General features: G+C 36.0%; 1 protein-coding gene across 50 annotated transcripts in view; it reads left to right on the forward strand.

Annotated features, from left to right (window-relative positions):
• The window catches only part of ABI2 (abl interactor 2), a 101,707-nt gene that overhangs the window by 44,317 nt on the left and 39,356 nt on the right, over nt 1-18,034 (forward strand). For 24 of the 50 annotated variants that reach the window (XM_024242862.3, XM_054548523.2, XM_054548515.2 and 21 more), the window contains 1 exon segment: nt 10,453-10,629. In XM_024242862.3, coding sequence (XP_024098630.1) covers nt 10,453-10,629 — 177 coding nt within the window. 50 annotated transcript variants of the gene reach the window in all.

Consider the following 18,034-nt stretch of genomic DNA (forward strand, 5'->3'; position numbering starts at 1 on the left):
ATTTGGGGTTCTGCTTTTTTAACTTAGCGTTAAAGCAAACACAATCTCTTGACGTTGTAAGTTCTTCATAAACATTCTCAGTGGCTGCATAATGTTGCATGTATATGTTGTACCTTTCATAATCATTCCCATATTTTGGGGCCATTTAAAATAATACTGCAGTGAAAAACCAATTAAATTGTAAAATGCAGTTTAAAAAATATAAAAATGATAAAGGTTTTGGTCTGCCTCCCTTTTTGAAGACATCTTTGAAATGTTCTGTTTTAGCACTCTTGTCATTTGAATGATTTAGTATTATTCAACACCCTTTTTAGACCTAAATGATTAGAACTATTTCGGAATAAGAATAATTTTAAAATGTGCATATTATTATTTTTTTTAATGTCTTGAGAGTTCAGGGCTCTTTTCAAATGAACTAACCGTCTTTGAGAGTCTAAAGTTTAGTAAATTTGTATAACTAGACCAAATATAGTCCAGATAATAAAATCAGATATGGTATTTTTGAAAATTTGTCAGACCAATTTAGAGAGATTTCTTATTTAATGTTTAATCTGAAATCTGAATTTGCCATTATAAGGGTTTCTTCACATTTTATACAAACTTCTGCAGACATATCATTTATTGCTTGTTATATTGTGTATCTTAAAAAAAAAATTGGTGCATTTTAATGGGTGTAAGGTAAATTTCAGTTGGGAAAGGCCTCCTGAAGGAAATAATCAATGGGATTTTAAATGACAAAATATATGAATTTTTTTTTTTTTTTAGAGACAAAGTCTTGCCCTGTTTCCCAGGCTGGAGTGTAGTTGTACAATCACAGCTCACTGCAACCTCGAACTCCTGGGCTCAAGGGATCCTCCTGCCTCAGCCTCCCAAGTAGCTGGCTGGGACTACAGGCACATGCCATGCTTGGCTGATTTTTTTTTTTTTTTGTAGAGACAGTGTCTTGCCATCATGCTGGGGCTGGTCCTGAAATCCTGGGCTCAAGCAGTCTCCCACCTTAGTCTCCCGAGGTGTTGGGATTACAGGTGTGAGCCACTACTCCTGGCCTGAACTTGGTTTTCTATAGAAGGAGGGAGGTTGACAAATTGCTAATGTGATACAGAATTTCAAGATCTATTCTTGAGAATCCTAAAATTTTTCCATGTTTGAAGCATTAGCAAAGGATGTTAAAAAGAAACTTTAAAAAAAGAACAAATATAGAAGAGAAACTAGTACATTTGAGTTCCTAAAAAGGAGGAACAAGTTTTATTAGGCATTAGGGGAGAGTAGGAGAGATTATGTGGGTAAATGATGACAACAAGCAAATAGCAATGAAGGATAATAATTTATTTTCTGTTTAGAATTTTGTAGTACTTTGATAGAAAAGTGTTAGCAAGCTCAAGGAGGAAGGTGAATACCCAACCACCCTAGATTTTGAGTATATGTATTAATTCAGTTATTGAGAACATTTTCTTTAGGAGTATCATATAAATTGGCGTTTAATTAATGTGGTCAATTAATGCTATCTTTTAAAGCTATTTTAATGGATTAAGTAAAAAACAGAAGAATGGATAGAGATTATTAAACCGGAAATTACAGAGGCTTCAGTCAAAGCTGTCAGGAATACGTCGAACCTTCTTTTTTCAGAGTTGAGTGTCTAGAGGGCAATAGTTGGAGGGATAATAGATCTGCAATTCTCAGTGGCTGCTAAGTTTATACAGAATATAAATTATTATGTTGGATAAAGGATCAAGTCTGAGAAATAGGCTGATAGAGGCTGTATTTAAGAAATAAGAGTAATTTTAAAAATTTATGTATTTTCTAGCATTTGCCTCAAGGGTTGAAATTTTTTTTTACTTGTGTTTACAGGTAGAATTCTTTATTTAAAAAGTCAGTTGAATATCAAAACTATTTGGTATTCTTCAGACTGGAATATTATTCTCTAGTGTAGAAGAAAACATTTTCTGCTTACAAAACAAATAGTAAATACTCTAAAACAGGGGTTGGCAAACTTTTTTTAAATAAAAGGCCAGATGGTAACTATTTTAGGTTTTGTGGACCATGTGTTGATAACTGTTTTAGGTTTTGTGGGCTACGTATAGTGTCATTCTCCTATTATTCTCTCTCTCTCTCTTTCTGTGTGTGTGTGTGTGTGTGTGTGTGTGTGTGTGTACTTTTTTGGTTGGGGGATGGGGTCTCATGATGTTGCCCAGGGTGGTCTTGAACTCCTGGTCTCAAGTGATCCTCCCACCTCAACCTACCAAAGTGCTGGGATTACAGGCATGAGCCACCATACCCAGCAAAGAGAGATGACATTGCATGTAAGGATAGAGATGTGGACAGATTTGAGAGACATTTTAATTACATTTTCTTTTTTTGTGTGTATTTTTAAACAACGATTTAAAAATGTTAAAACTATTCTTAGCTTCTGGGCCATATAAAAGCAGGCAGCGGGCCACATTCTGGCATGGAGCCTTAGTTTGCCAGCCCCTGCTCTAAAATACTTTTTCCAAATGTTTGAGTGTTAAATTTTATTATGATGCTTGTATTATTTTTAAAATTATTGTATGTTTCTAGAGGGAACCAGGGGGTTCTTGAGACCAGATTTTTGTGCAACTTGGGCAAAAATACTAGATTCTGAGAGTTTGTAGAGAAGATTGAGTTGAAGGAATGGAGGGTTCAGTCAGGTCAAAGACAAGATCACACATTTATTGGAATGGCAATAAGCCTCAAGAGTTGTAAGGGTAGAGTTGTTTAGGACTAGTAGATACTAGTTATCTAGGGTATTCAGTTTCTTTTCTCATTAGTATTTTTTTCCCCATTGCCTGGGTAAGAACTTTACCACCTTTCAGCGTCCTAGCCCTTTCGTCCATTTTAATGAAAATGAACGCTGAGTAGGATTGGCCTGAAAAAGATCAGGGCATCTAGGTTTTACCCTGACTCTTCTGCTGACTTGTGTGACATTTGACTTCTTTGAACTTAAGTTTTTTCATCTGTAAGATAGGACTGTTTAGATAATTTCTTAGCTGTCTTCCATCTTGAATTCCTTATTTTTGTGATTCTCACAAATGAGCTTGATTTTATTTGCTTCCATTCTGTTCTGTTGGTTCTGCTCTTTACCTCAATCTGTGTCCACTGGTCTCAACCCTCTATTACTTTAATGTAACTGAACTGTTTCCCAAGTTACTCTGAATTGTAATCCGAGGATGGGAATTCCATTGACCCTACTCTGTATCGGGGAGAAATACTTCAACAAAACAAAGTAATAACCCACTCTTTCTAAATGTCAAATGTTTTCAAAAACAAGATATTAATTGATTAGGAATATATAGTATCAGACACTTTTTTGTATTAAAAGGACAATATAGTATTAAGTAGTATACTAATTTTTACTACATTCATCATATCTATAAGGCAGTATTAGGGTTGGTTCTTAACATGGATTATGTTACATATTTTAGGGCTGGTAAATTTTAAATTCCGTCTCTAGCTTTGTTGCTGTTATCCTATCCGTTCTTTGGAAGCATATTATTAAAACAAATGAAAATTTTGATCTTCAAACTTGATAGTGGAGTTAAATTAACATTAAATATTTCCCCAAAATATATACTTATCCAGAGCAAACATGTAATTTTACTGAATACTTGTACAGGTACACATACCTTTAAGTCAGTATAGTGTAACATTATTATAAGGATGAATGTTGCTTACTGTGCCTATTATTTTGTGTCCTTTTCTGGTAAGTTTTTTTTAATAAAAAGTTTGCAAAACACTTTTCAAACTAAAATTCTTATCAGTTTGTAAACTAAAATTTTTCTAAGTGAGGCCCATCTTTTTTCTTAGCTAGTAAAATTAGTCAGTACTTGTCCATGTTCAAGTTTGTCATGGCTTAGAATAAAAGATTAAGCAAGGTCAAAAGGCAACATAAAGAACTTAAGAAAGTAGTGCTCTTCCCACCTTCCCAAGGGCTGAGTAGGACTTACTGGGCCAGGTGTTAAATTAGTTAGCAGGTAACAAGTAAAGGAGCTAGAAAATAATTATCATAAAATTGGAAGTAATTCTTCTCAAGAGCTAGGTATTGAAAGGCAGTGGCAGGTCTAAACCTTAGGAACTCAACAAGTAGGGTAGCTTTTACTGTCTAAAAACTTTAGGCTGGGTGTGGTGGCTCATGCCTGTAGTCCCAGCACTTTGGGAGGCCAAGGCAGGTGGATCCCTTGAGGTCAGGAGTTTGAGACCAGCCTGGCCAACATGGCAAAATTCCATCTCTCCAAAAAATGCAAAAATCAGCCGGGTGTGGTGGTGCACACTTGTAGTCCCAGCTACTCAGGAGGCTGAGACAGGAGTATCACTTCAGCCCAGGTGGTCGAGGCTGCAGTGAGCCATGTTCATGCCACTGGATTCAAGCATGGGCAACAGAGTGAGACACTGTCTCAAAAACCCAAAAAACAAAAAACTTTATATGAATAGCCTTGCTTAAGAATTTCTAATTTTGGCCAGGCTCCGTGGCTTACGCCTGTAATCCCAGCACTTTGGGAGGAGACTAAGGGTGGGCGGATCACCTGAGGTCAGGAGTTCGAGACCAGCCTGGCCAACATGGTGAAACCCTGTCACTACTAAAAATACAAAAATTAGCCGGGTGTGGTAGTGGGCACCTGTAATCCCAGCTACTCTGGAAGCTGAGGTAGGAGAATTGCTTGAACCTGGAAGCGGAGGTTGCAGTGAGCTGAGATCGTGCCACTGCACTCCAGCGTGGGTGGCAAAGGAAGACTCTGTCTCAAAAAAAAAAAAAAAAAAAAAAAGAATTTCCAATTTTAATTAAGGAGATACACTGAAGGTTATCAATACGTAATTATGCATAGAAAGTAGACTTTTTATACTTCCCAATTAATTTCCTACGTAGTTTTTATATCACTTTATATAAAAAAACTGAAAATTACTCAGTTTGTTAGTAACTAATTTGTTTTATGAATGATACATAATTTGAAACACAATTGTAATTTAAATGTGTTTATTTGAACCATTAGCTTACTAATAAAAAAATTGAGACATATTTAAAAACACCCAATTTAGTTGGCTTAATCCACTGTAACTGTTTGATTGCAGATGTTTTCCCACACTGATGGGCAGCTAACTGAGGTAGTGCTATCCAGTACAGTCAACTTTCAATTATCTGTGGTAATGGGAAATGACAATGCATGGATAATCCTAAAACAAAATATTTTGTACAGTACCTTCCTGTCATCTGCTGTGGCCTGAGCATGTGCTTGGGTTCATGAGGGAGATGTGGGAGTGGGGCTCAGGCTTGCAAAGGAGCTGGGAGTCAGTATGATTATCTCAAGGCCATAAGTATCGTTAAGGAACCTGGTTTGGCACTGTGTGACTGAAGTGTCATGGGGAAAGCCTGCAGCATGCAAGATCAGCTTGGCAGTATCAGTGAGAAGGATGGGGAAGCTAATTAATAAGGAACTGTGGGAGAATAGATGTTTATTAAGTCCTACACAATTGCAGTGATATATCTTGGTGTGTTTTTTGGTTAATGGGATCTGTAGCAAACAATTATATTAATTGTGTATTTGAATTAGTTTTGGTCATCTTTGATTGCTAGCAGAACACATTTTTTACTTGCCACAGGTGAGTGCTGTTATTGAGGTCTCTTCTAAATAAGTAGGTTTATTGTCATATAACTAGTAACTTTAAAAACCCAGAATAAATTTGAAATACTTTTCTTACTTTTAAAATTCATCCTAAATATCAATGTTGAACTTGTACTTCAAAAATTTAACTTAATGAAATTTAACATTGTAATGTCAAAGAATATCATGAGGGCAAATGCCATAATTACTGATAGCTGTGAATTTGATTTAGGAAAAATATAGTAGCCATATTTTATTTAAGAATATGTTACAGGAGCTTTCCTAAATTTCTTTTACAACTGACAATTGTCTACGAATTTATGAATGTTAAAGCTGCATGATAGATGTGAGGAGGGAGTGTTTATTATTCTATCGAATTTGAATATGCTTATTTTCTACAAGTGAAAGCTATAAAAAAAATTGAAGCAGATGATTGCTGAAAACCTTAGAATCTTCTGGACCAACCTGAGAATCTTCTGCTTGTTTATGAAATAGATTTAGTGCTCTCTGTCAAATTATTCAGACTCCAAATAGAACCATAGCCATTTTCTGAAGGCATATTTTCTTCTGCCCACAGGCACTACTGCAGTTCAACCTCATGTGGTAGTATGATGGCAAGAATACAAATTATACCCTTGTTAGATTACCTTTATTATTATAGATGTTTTTTAAAAGTTATTTATTTCAAATATCTATACTTAGGCAAATTAGAGGCGTTGATCTTGAATTGACTTTTGTGACCAAATTTGGAAACAATTGCAATTTGAGATTGAATGAGGTAAGGGACCAGCTAATTAGTCCTTCCTCTATAGATCTTTGGTTCTCAACCAGGGAAGTTTTGCCCCCAAGGGGACATTTGGCAATATTAGACATTTTTGGTTGTCATATCTCATGGTGGGTGAGTGCTACAGTTATCTACCTGGATGCTTTTCTATATTCTGCAATCCTCAAGACAGCAGCCTTCACCCCTGCCCACAACAAAGAATTATCAAGCCCAAAATGTCAATAGTACCACTGTTGAGTTACCCTGCCTCTAGTGTTTCTAAGATGTAGGCATTCTTTGAAGTAGACAATTAAAAGCATCATATAGCCAAACTAAATTTTGACTTTCTGTATACTTATGCTGTTAAAAAATTATGTTTAAAAAACATGCCTTCAGTTTTTACTGAGATTTGATATAAAAAGCAACAACAAATATATTTTTAAAGAATTTAATCCTGGGATCATTTCACTTTCCTGATGAACTGATATATTTCCTTGTAACTCATTATGTTTCTACTTTGCCTTCTCTCCCTGGAGGCTTAGTGCCAATTTTTTTGCTCTATTATAACAATGACCCCTTATTTTAGGCTTATTATCTTTTTATTTACTGTATTGGTCTTCGTTTTTTTTTACTGTTACGGTCTATGGGTTTGGGCTAAGTGTGTATTTGTGTGTATATGAAGAGAACATATGGGTAATATGTAAATGTCCCCAATCCCTTGACCAAGTCACATCTCTATAAGATCAAATGAACAGATTTCTAATTTATATTTTAATGCTTTTTTAAAGTCTCAATTTTTCAAACAAGAAATATGTGCTTGTTATAAAATATTACTGTGTGTTAGTGTAAATAATAAGTGGAAGGTTACTTCTCCTTGTTCATTCTCCGGAGATTTATTAATATTTCTAGTATGTGCCAGGCACAGTAGCTCATGTCTATAATCCAAGCACTTTGGGAGACTGACGCAGGAGCATTGTTTGAGGTCAGGAGTTCAAGACCATCCTGGGCAATACAGTGACATCCCATCTCTACAAAAAAAATTAGCTGGGCATGGTGGTGCATGCCTGCAGTCCTAGCTACTCAGGAGGCTGAGGTGAGAGGATTGCTTGAGCCTAGGAGTTCAAGACTACGGTATGCTATGATTGTCCCACTGCACTCCAGCCTCTGTGACAGAGTGAGACCCTGTTGCAAAAAAATGTATATTTATAGTATGCATATTTGAAATAGAAGCTATAAGCTTGTAATTCTGTTATGGCTGGTCAGGTTTACACTCTTATAGTTTCATTTCTGAATAAGTTAAGTACATTTCTAAAAACTGAGGAGAATAAAAACAATATCTTGAGGTTTATATTTTCTGATGAACCTTTTATTGATCTGACAAAGACCCATTTTATAAAAAAAGTGTCATATTTTGTTTTTTGAAGCATACTTGATGGTATGAAATAATATTTCTAGCCCATACTTTTAATGATTTAGAATGACTCACTAAACTTTATTCAAGGCCAGTACATTGGCTTACTCCTGTAATCCCAGCACTTTGGGAGGCCAAAGTGGGTGGATCACTTGAGCTTAGGAGTTCAAGACCTGCCTGGGCAACATGGAAAAACCCCAACTCTACAGACAATACAGAAATTAGGCCAGTATGGTGGAACATGCCTGTAGTCCCAGCTCCTTAGGAAGCTCAGGCGGGAGAATCATTTGAGCCTGAGAGGTCGAGGATGCAGTGAGCCATGATTGGGCCACTCCACTCCAGCCTGGGCGACAGAGTGAGATACTGTCTCATAAAAATAAAATTTAATCCAAATGTGATTAATTTCCATTTCTCTAAGTTAAAAATTAAGTGAATTCCAATATCATCACTAATATACAATCTTAACTTTTCTGTTACAGTTTTCCCAAGCAGTTGAAGAGGAAAGCTATTCTCATAATTAGCCTAACATGCGTAGAAAAGTTTAGAGATTATTTTTTTCTTTTTCTTTTCTTTTCTTTTTTTTTAAGATGGAGTCTCGCTCTGTTGCCCAGGCTGGAGTGCAGTGGCACAATCTCGGCTCACTGCAAGCTCTGCCTCCTGGGTTCACGCCATTCTCCTGCCTTAGCCTCCCAAGTAGCTGGGACTATAAACGCACACCACCATGCCCAGCTAATTTTTGTATTTTTAGTAGAGATGGGGTTTCACCTTGTTAGCCAGGGTGGTCTCGATCTTTGGACTTCGTGATCCGCCCATCTTGGCCTCCCAAAGTGCTGGGATTACAGGCGTGAGCCACCACGCCTGGCCGAGATTGTTTTTTTCTTAAAAAGAAATACTTAAAATTGTAAGATTACTACCATGGTTAGTTTTTTATTTGATGTTCCATTTTTACATTCGTTAGTTCTGGAACATATAGATCCTGTTGTTTTTAAGATCTCTTGGTTGTAGAGAAATAAGAGGCTTTGAATTTGTTTCAAGCTTACCTCATACTTGAGGCAGTTTAGAAGGATAAATGATCAGTGTTCAGATTTCTTAAAGCAGTATTTTATAATGTCATGATGCTTATCTTTTCATTGTTACTACCAGGTTCTTTTAGAAAGGGGAAATTGAAGTAGGACATTGAAGTGGGACTGGGGAGGAGTTAGCAAAAAATGTGTCTATTGATTGCTGCTTGAGCCAGGAATTGGTGGTAAGAGATGTGAACCATTTTAGTGAAGTCATTTTTCAAACTCTTTTGACTGCAACACACAGGAAAAAAATTTTTTTACGTTGTATTCAGCACATAATTCATGTATATATTTATGTATGTAATAAACAGACTTTTTAAGAAACAGTATTTTACCTTACTATGTGTACATGCAGTCTGATGTTTCTGTTCTATTTGGTTTGAAATAATTGCTGCTTACATACCACTAAATTGCTGCTTGCAGTTTAAAAAATTTTGCTTTAGTGTACTAATTACCTGTGTATGTGGAGAAATTCATCCTCTGTTAGCAAATAGAAGATTGTAATTACAATACATTCTTACTCTTACGTCCTATGTGAGCATTTAATAAATATAAATAAATTAATGAAATATTTTACAGGCATTTTGTCATGATAAAATATAAGCAGCTTTGCCCAAGCAACTTGGTCTTTTGGGGTCAAAAAATGGCTTTTTTGTTTTTTGAGACAGGGTCTTGCTCTGTCACCCAGGCTAGAGTGCAGTGGTGCATTCATGGCTCGCTGCAGCTTTGACCTCCTGGACTCAAGCAGTTCTCTCATTTCAGCCTCTCAAATAGCTGGGATTACAGGCACGTGCTATTATACCTAGCTACTTTTTGTAGAGACGGGGTTTCGCCATGTTGCCCAGGCTGGTCATGAACTCCTGGGATCAAGCAATCTGCCCACCTTGGCCTCCCAAAGTGCTTGGATTACAAGCCTGAGCCACTGTGCCTGGCTTTATTTTTAACATTATATTTCAGCCCTCTTTCTTTTTAAATAAAAAGATGTTTAAACATGAATAGAAATTATACTAATAGGTCATTAAAAATGTAACTAGATTAATTTCAGGGGCTTTCTTAATCACTATATTAATCTAAATCTTAATGGAGAGGGAAAAATTAGCATGCTTTAACCCAGGGGTTGGCAAACCCTTTCTGTAAAGGAGGCAGCTAATATATACTTCAGTTTTTGTGGGCCATACCATCTCTGTTGTGGCTCATCTCTGCCATTATAGTGTAAAGCCTAGACAGATAAGCAAGTGAGCGGCATGGCTGTATTCCAATAAAACTTTACTTATGGAAAAGCAAATTTGAATTTTATATAATTTTCATGTGAAGGTTTTCTTTTTGTTGTTCTTTTCTCCAAACATTAAAAAATGTAAACACCACTCTTAGCTTGTGGGCTGTAAAAATCAGGTGATGGGCCAGATTTGGCCTGTGGGCCATGGTTTACCAGCCCTTGCTTTAACCTAAAAATGGAGAAAATCAGTAGTCCAGAAGAATAAAATTTATCAAGCATAGTTTAGAATATGAGTAGCAATATTAAATCTCTAGGTATATATATTTTGATTTTTGTGGATATTAGAACTATACATTTTTGTGTTTTTTTTACATTATATTTTGCAGACAGTTGATATTCATAAAGAGAAAGTTGCAAGAAGAGAAATTGGTATTTTGACTACCAATAAAAACACTTCAAGGACACATAAGATTATTGCTCCAGCCAATCTTGAACGACCAGTTCGTTATATTAGAAAACCTATTGACTATACAATTCTAGATGATATTGGACATGGAGTAAAGGTAGGTATAATTTTTTTCAAGCTTTTAAAAGTAGTAACCCATAATGAAACTAACTCTTGAGAAAATTAAGCTTTTTATCTATCTTTCTTTCCTAGAGGACAAAGTCTTGGCCCAGTTGTGATTGTGAAGATTCCTTGCTACTATAACTATTTTACCCTTTTTGCTTTTTCTTAGTGATGTATTCTCAAGTTTTAAACAATCATCTTTGAATGAATTATATTTGCTTAGTTATGATAATACCGCCTATGGTTTGAGTAAATAAGTATAGTGTAATCTTTCCAATTTTAATTTAATATGACTGATTAAAAAATCATTCATCATGTTATTATGAAAGTGTTTACCTTATCTCAAGTATTTATCAGCAGACTTTTGGCATTAGTTTTCAAAAACAACATATATTAATAAACATGTACTTTGAATTTTTCTAAAATAATTTTATCCCAACATTTTGGGCAAGAATAGTGTTAGGGAAAAGTAATAGGTGAATTAATATTGCCACTGCTTTTGAATGTGTAGCTATTACATATTTTGGCTGTCTTTTAAGATGTATTTGGGTGCCTAGAACATGCAAATTTCATTTAAATTGGTGTTTGAACTTAATGATTCAGAGCTTTAGCTGAGTATTAATTTATGTCTGATCAGTAGTTTGAAAGACAGTGACGTATCAGATGTGACTAAATAAATATACATGCTTATAATGATACTGTGCAGTTCATGTAGTTGATTTTTTTTCTAATATAAGCATACTTAAAAAACACTTATGGATGGAAATCAGTTAAATCTAAATTTAATGTAGATCTAGGTAAAAAGAAAATATACACTGTAAATTTATTTTTTAAATCTCTTCAGAGTTTCGATGCAAGCACTATTATCTGGAATATGATGTTTAATTTAACTTTTTTGAGACAGGGTCTCACTCTGTCACCTAGGCTGGAGTGCAGTGGCGCAATCATAGCTCGCTCCAACCTTGTACTCCTGGGCTCAGGTGATCTTCCCTTGTCAGCTTCCCTGGGACTACAGGCACATGCCACCATGCTGAGCTAAATTTTTTGTTTGTAGTGACAGGGCCTGTCTGTGTTGCCCAGGGTGGTCATGAACTCCTGTACTCAAGTGATTTTCCCACCTTGGTCTCCCAAAATGTTGGGATTACAGGTATAAGCCATCGTGCCTGCCCAGTATTTAATTTTATAGCCAATACCTACATGCATTTAGATTACTAATAAGAGCATGTTAAAATAAGATGTGTAATTGGATGGTTAGTTAATAACTGAAATTTCTTCTAACTTGGGAAAATTTATTCAAGGCTAACAACTGCTAATGGAATATTTTAGAATACCTCCAGAATCTAATGCCAAAAAGACACTTAGAATATAAAATATGACATTTGTGTTTGCCCAATTACATAAGAAAAAAGTAATCCCATTTTTAAAAAATATATAATTCATGGGTTTACATCCCCCATTCTTATAATCCTCAAAGTAAAATGTTTTTCTTTCAGGATTCTAGCCCCTTCATTTTTTGACTTTCAGTGTTTAAGGGTCATTAATTTGAAGAAATCTTTAATAAAATTAAATTTTGGAATAAAACAGTATCTTAAGTTCATCAAAGAAACTTCTGTTCATGACACATTCTGCTTTAACCACTCTTTCTATGATCTACTGAAACATTATTTTGTTAATGCTGAATGCTTAACTTGTTTTTTCTTTTTTTCCTTTCTCTTCACATCCTGAAGTTTCAACTAACCTTTCAATGCTTTTTTTCCTTACCTCTTTTATTTGCTCCATTTATGCATTAAGTGGTTGCTTAGATTTAAGGTAAGAGATTCCAGGGCTGGATTTCCATTCTTTGTTCTTATGTAGAATATTACATATGGGGAGTTAAAGAGATAGTTAACACTTGGCCTTTTAAAACCCAATAAATAATTCCTCCTTTTTGTTTTATTTTTTGTCATGCAACTTTGTGGTGTGTCTTCATATTCCTTGAGGGCAGATATTTTTGTCTATTTTGTTCACTGCTCTATCCTTTGTGCCTAGAACAGTACCTGACACACATTAGGTGCTTAGTAAATATTTGTTGAATTAATGGTTATTTTGTAATGTTAGTATATTTTGTGAAACTGAAATGTAAGCTACCCTATCATAAAAATGTTATGAAATATAATTAGCTGGATTTTTATAAATATAGAGACTTTGTTGTGAATTGGAGGGCCAATTAATGTGCTTTATTTAACCCTCCCCCTGTGTAATAGCCTTTTTATTCTATAAATGGTGTGCTTTCTGATATACCTTATGGACAATATGTCATTATCTTTTAATCAGTATAAAGAAATTGAGAAGCAGAAAATATTCAGTGACACGGTTTTTTTTTTAAGTTGCAGTATCGTATTTTGTAGAAAAATTATTCTTTTTTCCAAATAGCTGTGTAAAGAATATATTTCAATATAAACTGTAAGAGCTTTTAAAGGTGAATATAATTATATGCAAAACATCAAAAGCTCATGATAATGTTTAACAGAATATCAGTTAAGAATTAGAGATATTTCCTGTTATGATTCGTTTCAATAACGTTTTGGTATCATGGAGGATTCGTGATAAAAGAAATTCAACTATATTCAAGAAGCCTGCCTAAAATACAAGGTTACTACAATTATATACAAAACTTAGCATGCATTTCTTCTTTGATTTTTTTTTGTAGGTGAGTTTTATAGTTTATTTTCAAATATATATTCCTCCCATCTAACACCCATTATTTGCCATATCTTTAGTGTAGAAAGTGATGACAACTGAGCTCTGAATCATTAACTAGTATTAACTGTGGCCACACAACTTTCACCTGCCCATGGTAGGTAGATTTGATTGGAAGAGCCCAGGCATATGGACTCCTGTATTATTGATTGGATTGTTGGTTCCAAATCCTCAGTCATGGTGAGTAAGATGTGGAATTGTGAAGAAATTCCTTTTGCTTAAAATAGGTGGGTTGCAGTGAACTAGACCAAAAGCAGACTGTGGCTGCTTTGGCCCTTTTACCCTAAAGTCTGTATTCAAATTTTGACCATTGATGTGTTAACCTCCGAAGTGATAGAAATACACGGAAAGTTTAACTGAAGAAAAAATACAGAAACACACAAATTCTTTACCCTTAAAGTTTAGACTAGCTTGCCCAAGCCACTATCTCATGCTTGTTTTCTCTAAGCCCCAGTATGATTCCTTCTTCGTGTTCCTGCGTCAGGATCTGTTTCCATTGTGAGAGATAGGCCAAACAGAGTCTCCTAGAAAGATCTAATGAAGAATCACACTTAGATAAGATCCCTGAGCTTTTTGGAGACCTGTGGATTCTAGCAAGTGTCTTAGAAGTCTCCTGATGAGCAATAGCATTATGGATTCCTTATCCTCATTTTAATCAGGGTAGCTGATTAAATGTTGTTTAAAATTTAAAGCCTATTTAAGACCTAGTCCTTTTTCTTTCTACTTCTCTTTTTCTGTTTCTCAGCACTTTTTGAGCTCTGTCTTTGCTGCTCCCATTGCTGTCATACTTTTTATACTTTTCAGACAGTCTCTAGAGAAAGTCGTCATACTTTAGGACCAGACATGTGGGATTTGACTCAGAAGAGACCTCCTTGTTTAAAAGTTTAACTTTTACTATTTTATACAGCATGTTTGATGCTTAATGGTTCTTGTCATCTGAAATTTGGATTAACTGTTTTTCTTCAGTCAAGTTACAAATTTAAGAGTTCATAAGATTTTTAAAAACAGTATGGTCATAGTTTTACAGCAAAGGATGTACAAGGTCAGTGGATAGAATGCCATATTGGAGGTGTTTTCATATATACCTAAGGCCATATAAAAGTGGAATGTACCTTGAACTGGTTCCTGTTCCCTACTCTTGTTTTTTTTTTTTTTGGAGACAGGGTCTCACTCTGTCACCCAGGCTGGAGTGCACTGGTGTGATCACGACTCACTGCAGCTTTGACTGCCCTGACTCAAGTGATTCTCCTGCCTCAGCTTCCTGAGTAGTTGGTACTACATGTGTGCACCACCATGCCTGGCTATTTTTTAAAAAAATTTTTGTAGAGATAGGGTCTCACTGTGTTGGCCTGGCTGGTCTCGAACTCCTGTGCTCAAGCCATCCTCTCAACTCGGCCTCCCAAAATGTTGGGATTACAGTTGTGAGCCACCATGCCTGGCCAGTACTCTTTTAGTAGTAAAAAGAATTTTAAGACCCTGTTACTGAGGTCAGTATGATGTGTTTGTAATTAATTTTTCTGTTGAAAGCATTAAAATTGTCACTAATGAAGCTAAACTTAAGTATTTTTAAAATAAGCATATTAGTTTAATCAAAAGTAATAAAAACTTCTGATTTTTAATGTATTATTTCAGTTGAACATCGCCCAAGCAGATTCTTTTTTTTTTTCTTTTTCTTTTTTTTTGAGATGGAGTCTTGCTCCGTCACCCAGGCTGGAGTGCAGTGGCACGATCTCGGCTCACTGCAACCTCTGCCTCCTGGGTTCAGGGGATTCTCCAGCCTCAGCCTCCCTAGTAGCTGGGATTACAGGCACCTGCCACCACGCCTGGCTAATTTGTGTACCTTCAGTAGAGACGGGATTTCACCATATTGGCCAGGTTGGTCTCAAACTCCTGACCTTGTGATCCACCCGCCTCGGCCTCCCAAAGTGCTGGGATTACAGGTGTGAGCCACCGTACCCGGCTCAGATTCTTAATAATTAATGAGCAGGGCTTAAGGGTTTTACAACCAGCAAATTAAGAATATAATACTTTTAAAAATTTTGCTTAAGATCGTGAAGATCCATCATTTAGCCCCATGTTTAAAAAATGGACTGTTTTCACTTGAGTACTATTTTTAGCAATTATTTGTCATTCCTTACAGAAATATGATAAATTCCCCTTGTATTTCTAGCTTTCAGGTACAGTTGAAGGTGCACTCTTAAAACTTTATCCAACACAGCACCTGGAAGAAAAGCTTTGTAGTAACATCAACCTTTGAGAGACCCATCTGTTTTTGCCTATAAATTCCAACCTTAAGCCATCAATTCTGTTTTGACAAAAGCCAGTTGTTAGAATCTGTTTTCAAAATCAAGCAGGAGTTTGTCCATCTTTATTTCTCTTGTTTTCTTCTGCTTTCTTTACTTGTTTCTCTTTCCTCTTACTCCTAATCTTATATTCCCTTATTCTCTGTGTTTTTTTTATTGGACTCTTGACTCGATAGGCTTTTTTGTCTTTTAACCCTTTTACTAAAAATCTTAACCTCTGTCCTGAATTTATACTCTTAATTCCTGATTTCAGCTTTGATTTTTCTCAGAGGATCTTTTGGTCCTTTTCCTGGTGTCCCTGAGGAATTGAAGTAGGAACATACATCCTCTGAAGAGAGGGATAGAGGTCTCTAGAAAGCCAAATAATTGTGTACTAGATGGGACTATAATGGGGAACAAAACTGGACAGAGAATGAAGGCCCAAAGGTGACTGACCTCAGCTTTTTCCCATCCTCACTATTTCACATACAGACACAACCTACACACACTTCCCCTCTTCTATTTGTATATTTAAATTCTCTTTTCTTTTTTTAAAGAGAATGGGGTCTTGCTCTGTTGCTCAGGCCAGAGTGCAGTGGCATGATAGCTTACTGTATCCTTGGGCTCCAGTAATCCTCCTGCCTCAGCCTCTCAAGTAGTGGGACTACAGCCACTCTTGGCTGCTTTTTTTTTTTTTTTTTTTTTAAGAGACGTGGTCTTGCTGTGTTGCCCAGTCTGGAATCCTGTTCTTTTAAAACTTAACAAGTTTAAGAAATTATTGGGGAAGTTTCATAGAGAAAAACCAGCTCAGGTTTTTCTCTAGGGAACCTTCCCTAACGATTTCTTCCCACATTGATATTTCTTTTTTTTTTTTTTTTTTTTAATTTCTATAGAATCTGTAGACATTGCTTTTTTTTTGAGATAGAGTCTCACTCTGTCACCCAAGCTGGAGTGCAGTGGCGCTATGGCTCACTGCAACCCCTGCCTCCCGGGTTCAAGTGATTCTCCCTGCCTCAGCCTTCCAAGCAGCTGGGATTACAGGCACCTGCCACCACGCCCGGCTAATTTTTGTATTTTTAGTAGAGACAGGGTTTTGCTGTGTTGGCCAGGCTGGTCTCCGAACTCCTGACCTCAGGCGATCTGTCCACCTTGGCCTCCCAGAGTGCTGGGATTACAGGCATGAGCCACCATGCCCAGCCAGACATTGCTTTTTATTTTAGGCATGAGAGTCTTTTTTATTTCAGAATACCTTCAAAGCAGAGAAATCATTCTATAGACTGTTTTGTCTCCTTTTTTCCCCCCACAGGCTCCCTTTTTTTTTTTTTTTTTCCCACATGCCTTTACTCTTGTACCTAGAGATCTGGTAGGAGATTAATATATGAGGGGTATACCACACATAACATTTTAGGATGCATCTGCCACTGTTGTGTTGTAGTAAGTCATCTGTTGATGGGAGATTTCATAGCAGAGGTGATGTCTTCTATGAATTGGAGATACTTGGCTGTCCAGGCATGATATTTGTAATGAATATTATATCAGTATTCAAGGAAGTATTGAATGTACCAAAGAAGGTAGAGCAGGATAGGTAGGAGCATTGTAGAAAAGGTATTAAGTCACAATAATTGGCTTAATGGGTGGTGCCAGTTGTAGTGATCTCCAAAGCCTGGTCATAAAGGAACTGCTTCTACCTCCGGTGGTATTTGCATTCCTTCATCATAGCCTATTGGGAAAGTGTTTGAGCTGTGGCCATGCATTAACCTTCATTACCTAAATGAAATATTTCTTCTGTTTTGGAGGTTTCTCTCTGGTAGGGAAAAAGTGGGGACTTTTCCAACTTTTCTTTCTTGTACCTAATACCTGCTTCACTTAGCTCTTGAGGTCTTTTCATTTTATGGAATAAAAAAATACATAACAAAATTATGATTGGTATCAGCCACCAGAGTATTGTTCTAATTTCCTAAACTGTTGTGTGTGCCTGATGATAGTTCTGCTATGTTTGTAACTTTAAAAAGTATTTCAAGTGAAATTGCTATTATGAAGTGGCTGCAGTATTGCTTTGTTTTCCTTGTCTTGAGTTTATGGTATATGTTCTGTCTCTCTCTCTCTCGCTCTCGTTAAGTTCCTCTCCATCAGCACATAGAGATCTCATGTGTTTTGCTACTTGTCAGGAAATGTTTTATCTCTTAAATACTTCCCTCAAAATAGTTTTTTTAGGATCAATCATGATGGCTGTCTAGTAAATATATTTTTATATTTACCAGATTATTTTAGTTCTGAAATATAGTTTAACTTTAATTATAATGTAGATTTTACCTATTATAAAAATTGTTTTGTTTGGCATTTATTTCTGTTCTTCCTTTTCTTCAAATTTGATGGCAG

The sequence above is a fragment of the Pongo abelii genome, chromosome 11, assembly GCF_028885655.2.
Source record: "Pongo abelii isolate AG06213 chromosome 11, NHGRI_mPonAbe1-v2.0_pri, whole genome shotgun sequence".
Classification (NCBI taxonomy): domain Eukaryota; kingdom Metazoa; phylum Chordata; class Mammalia; order Primates; family Hominidae; genus Pongo; species Pongo abelii.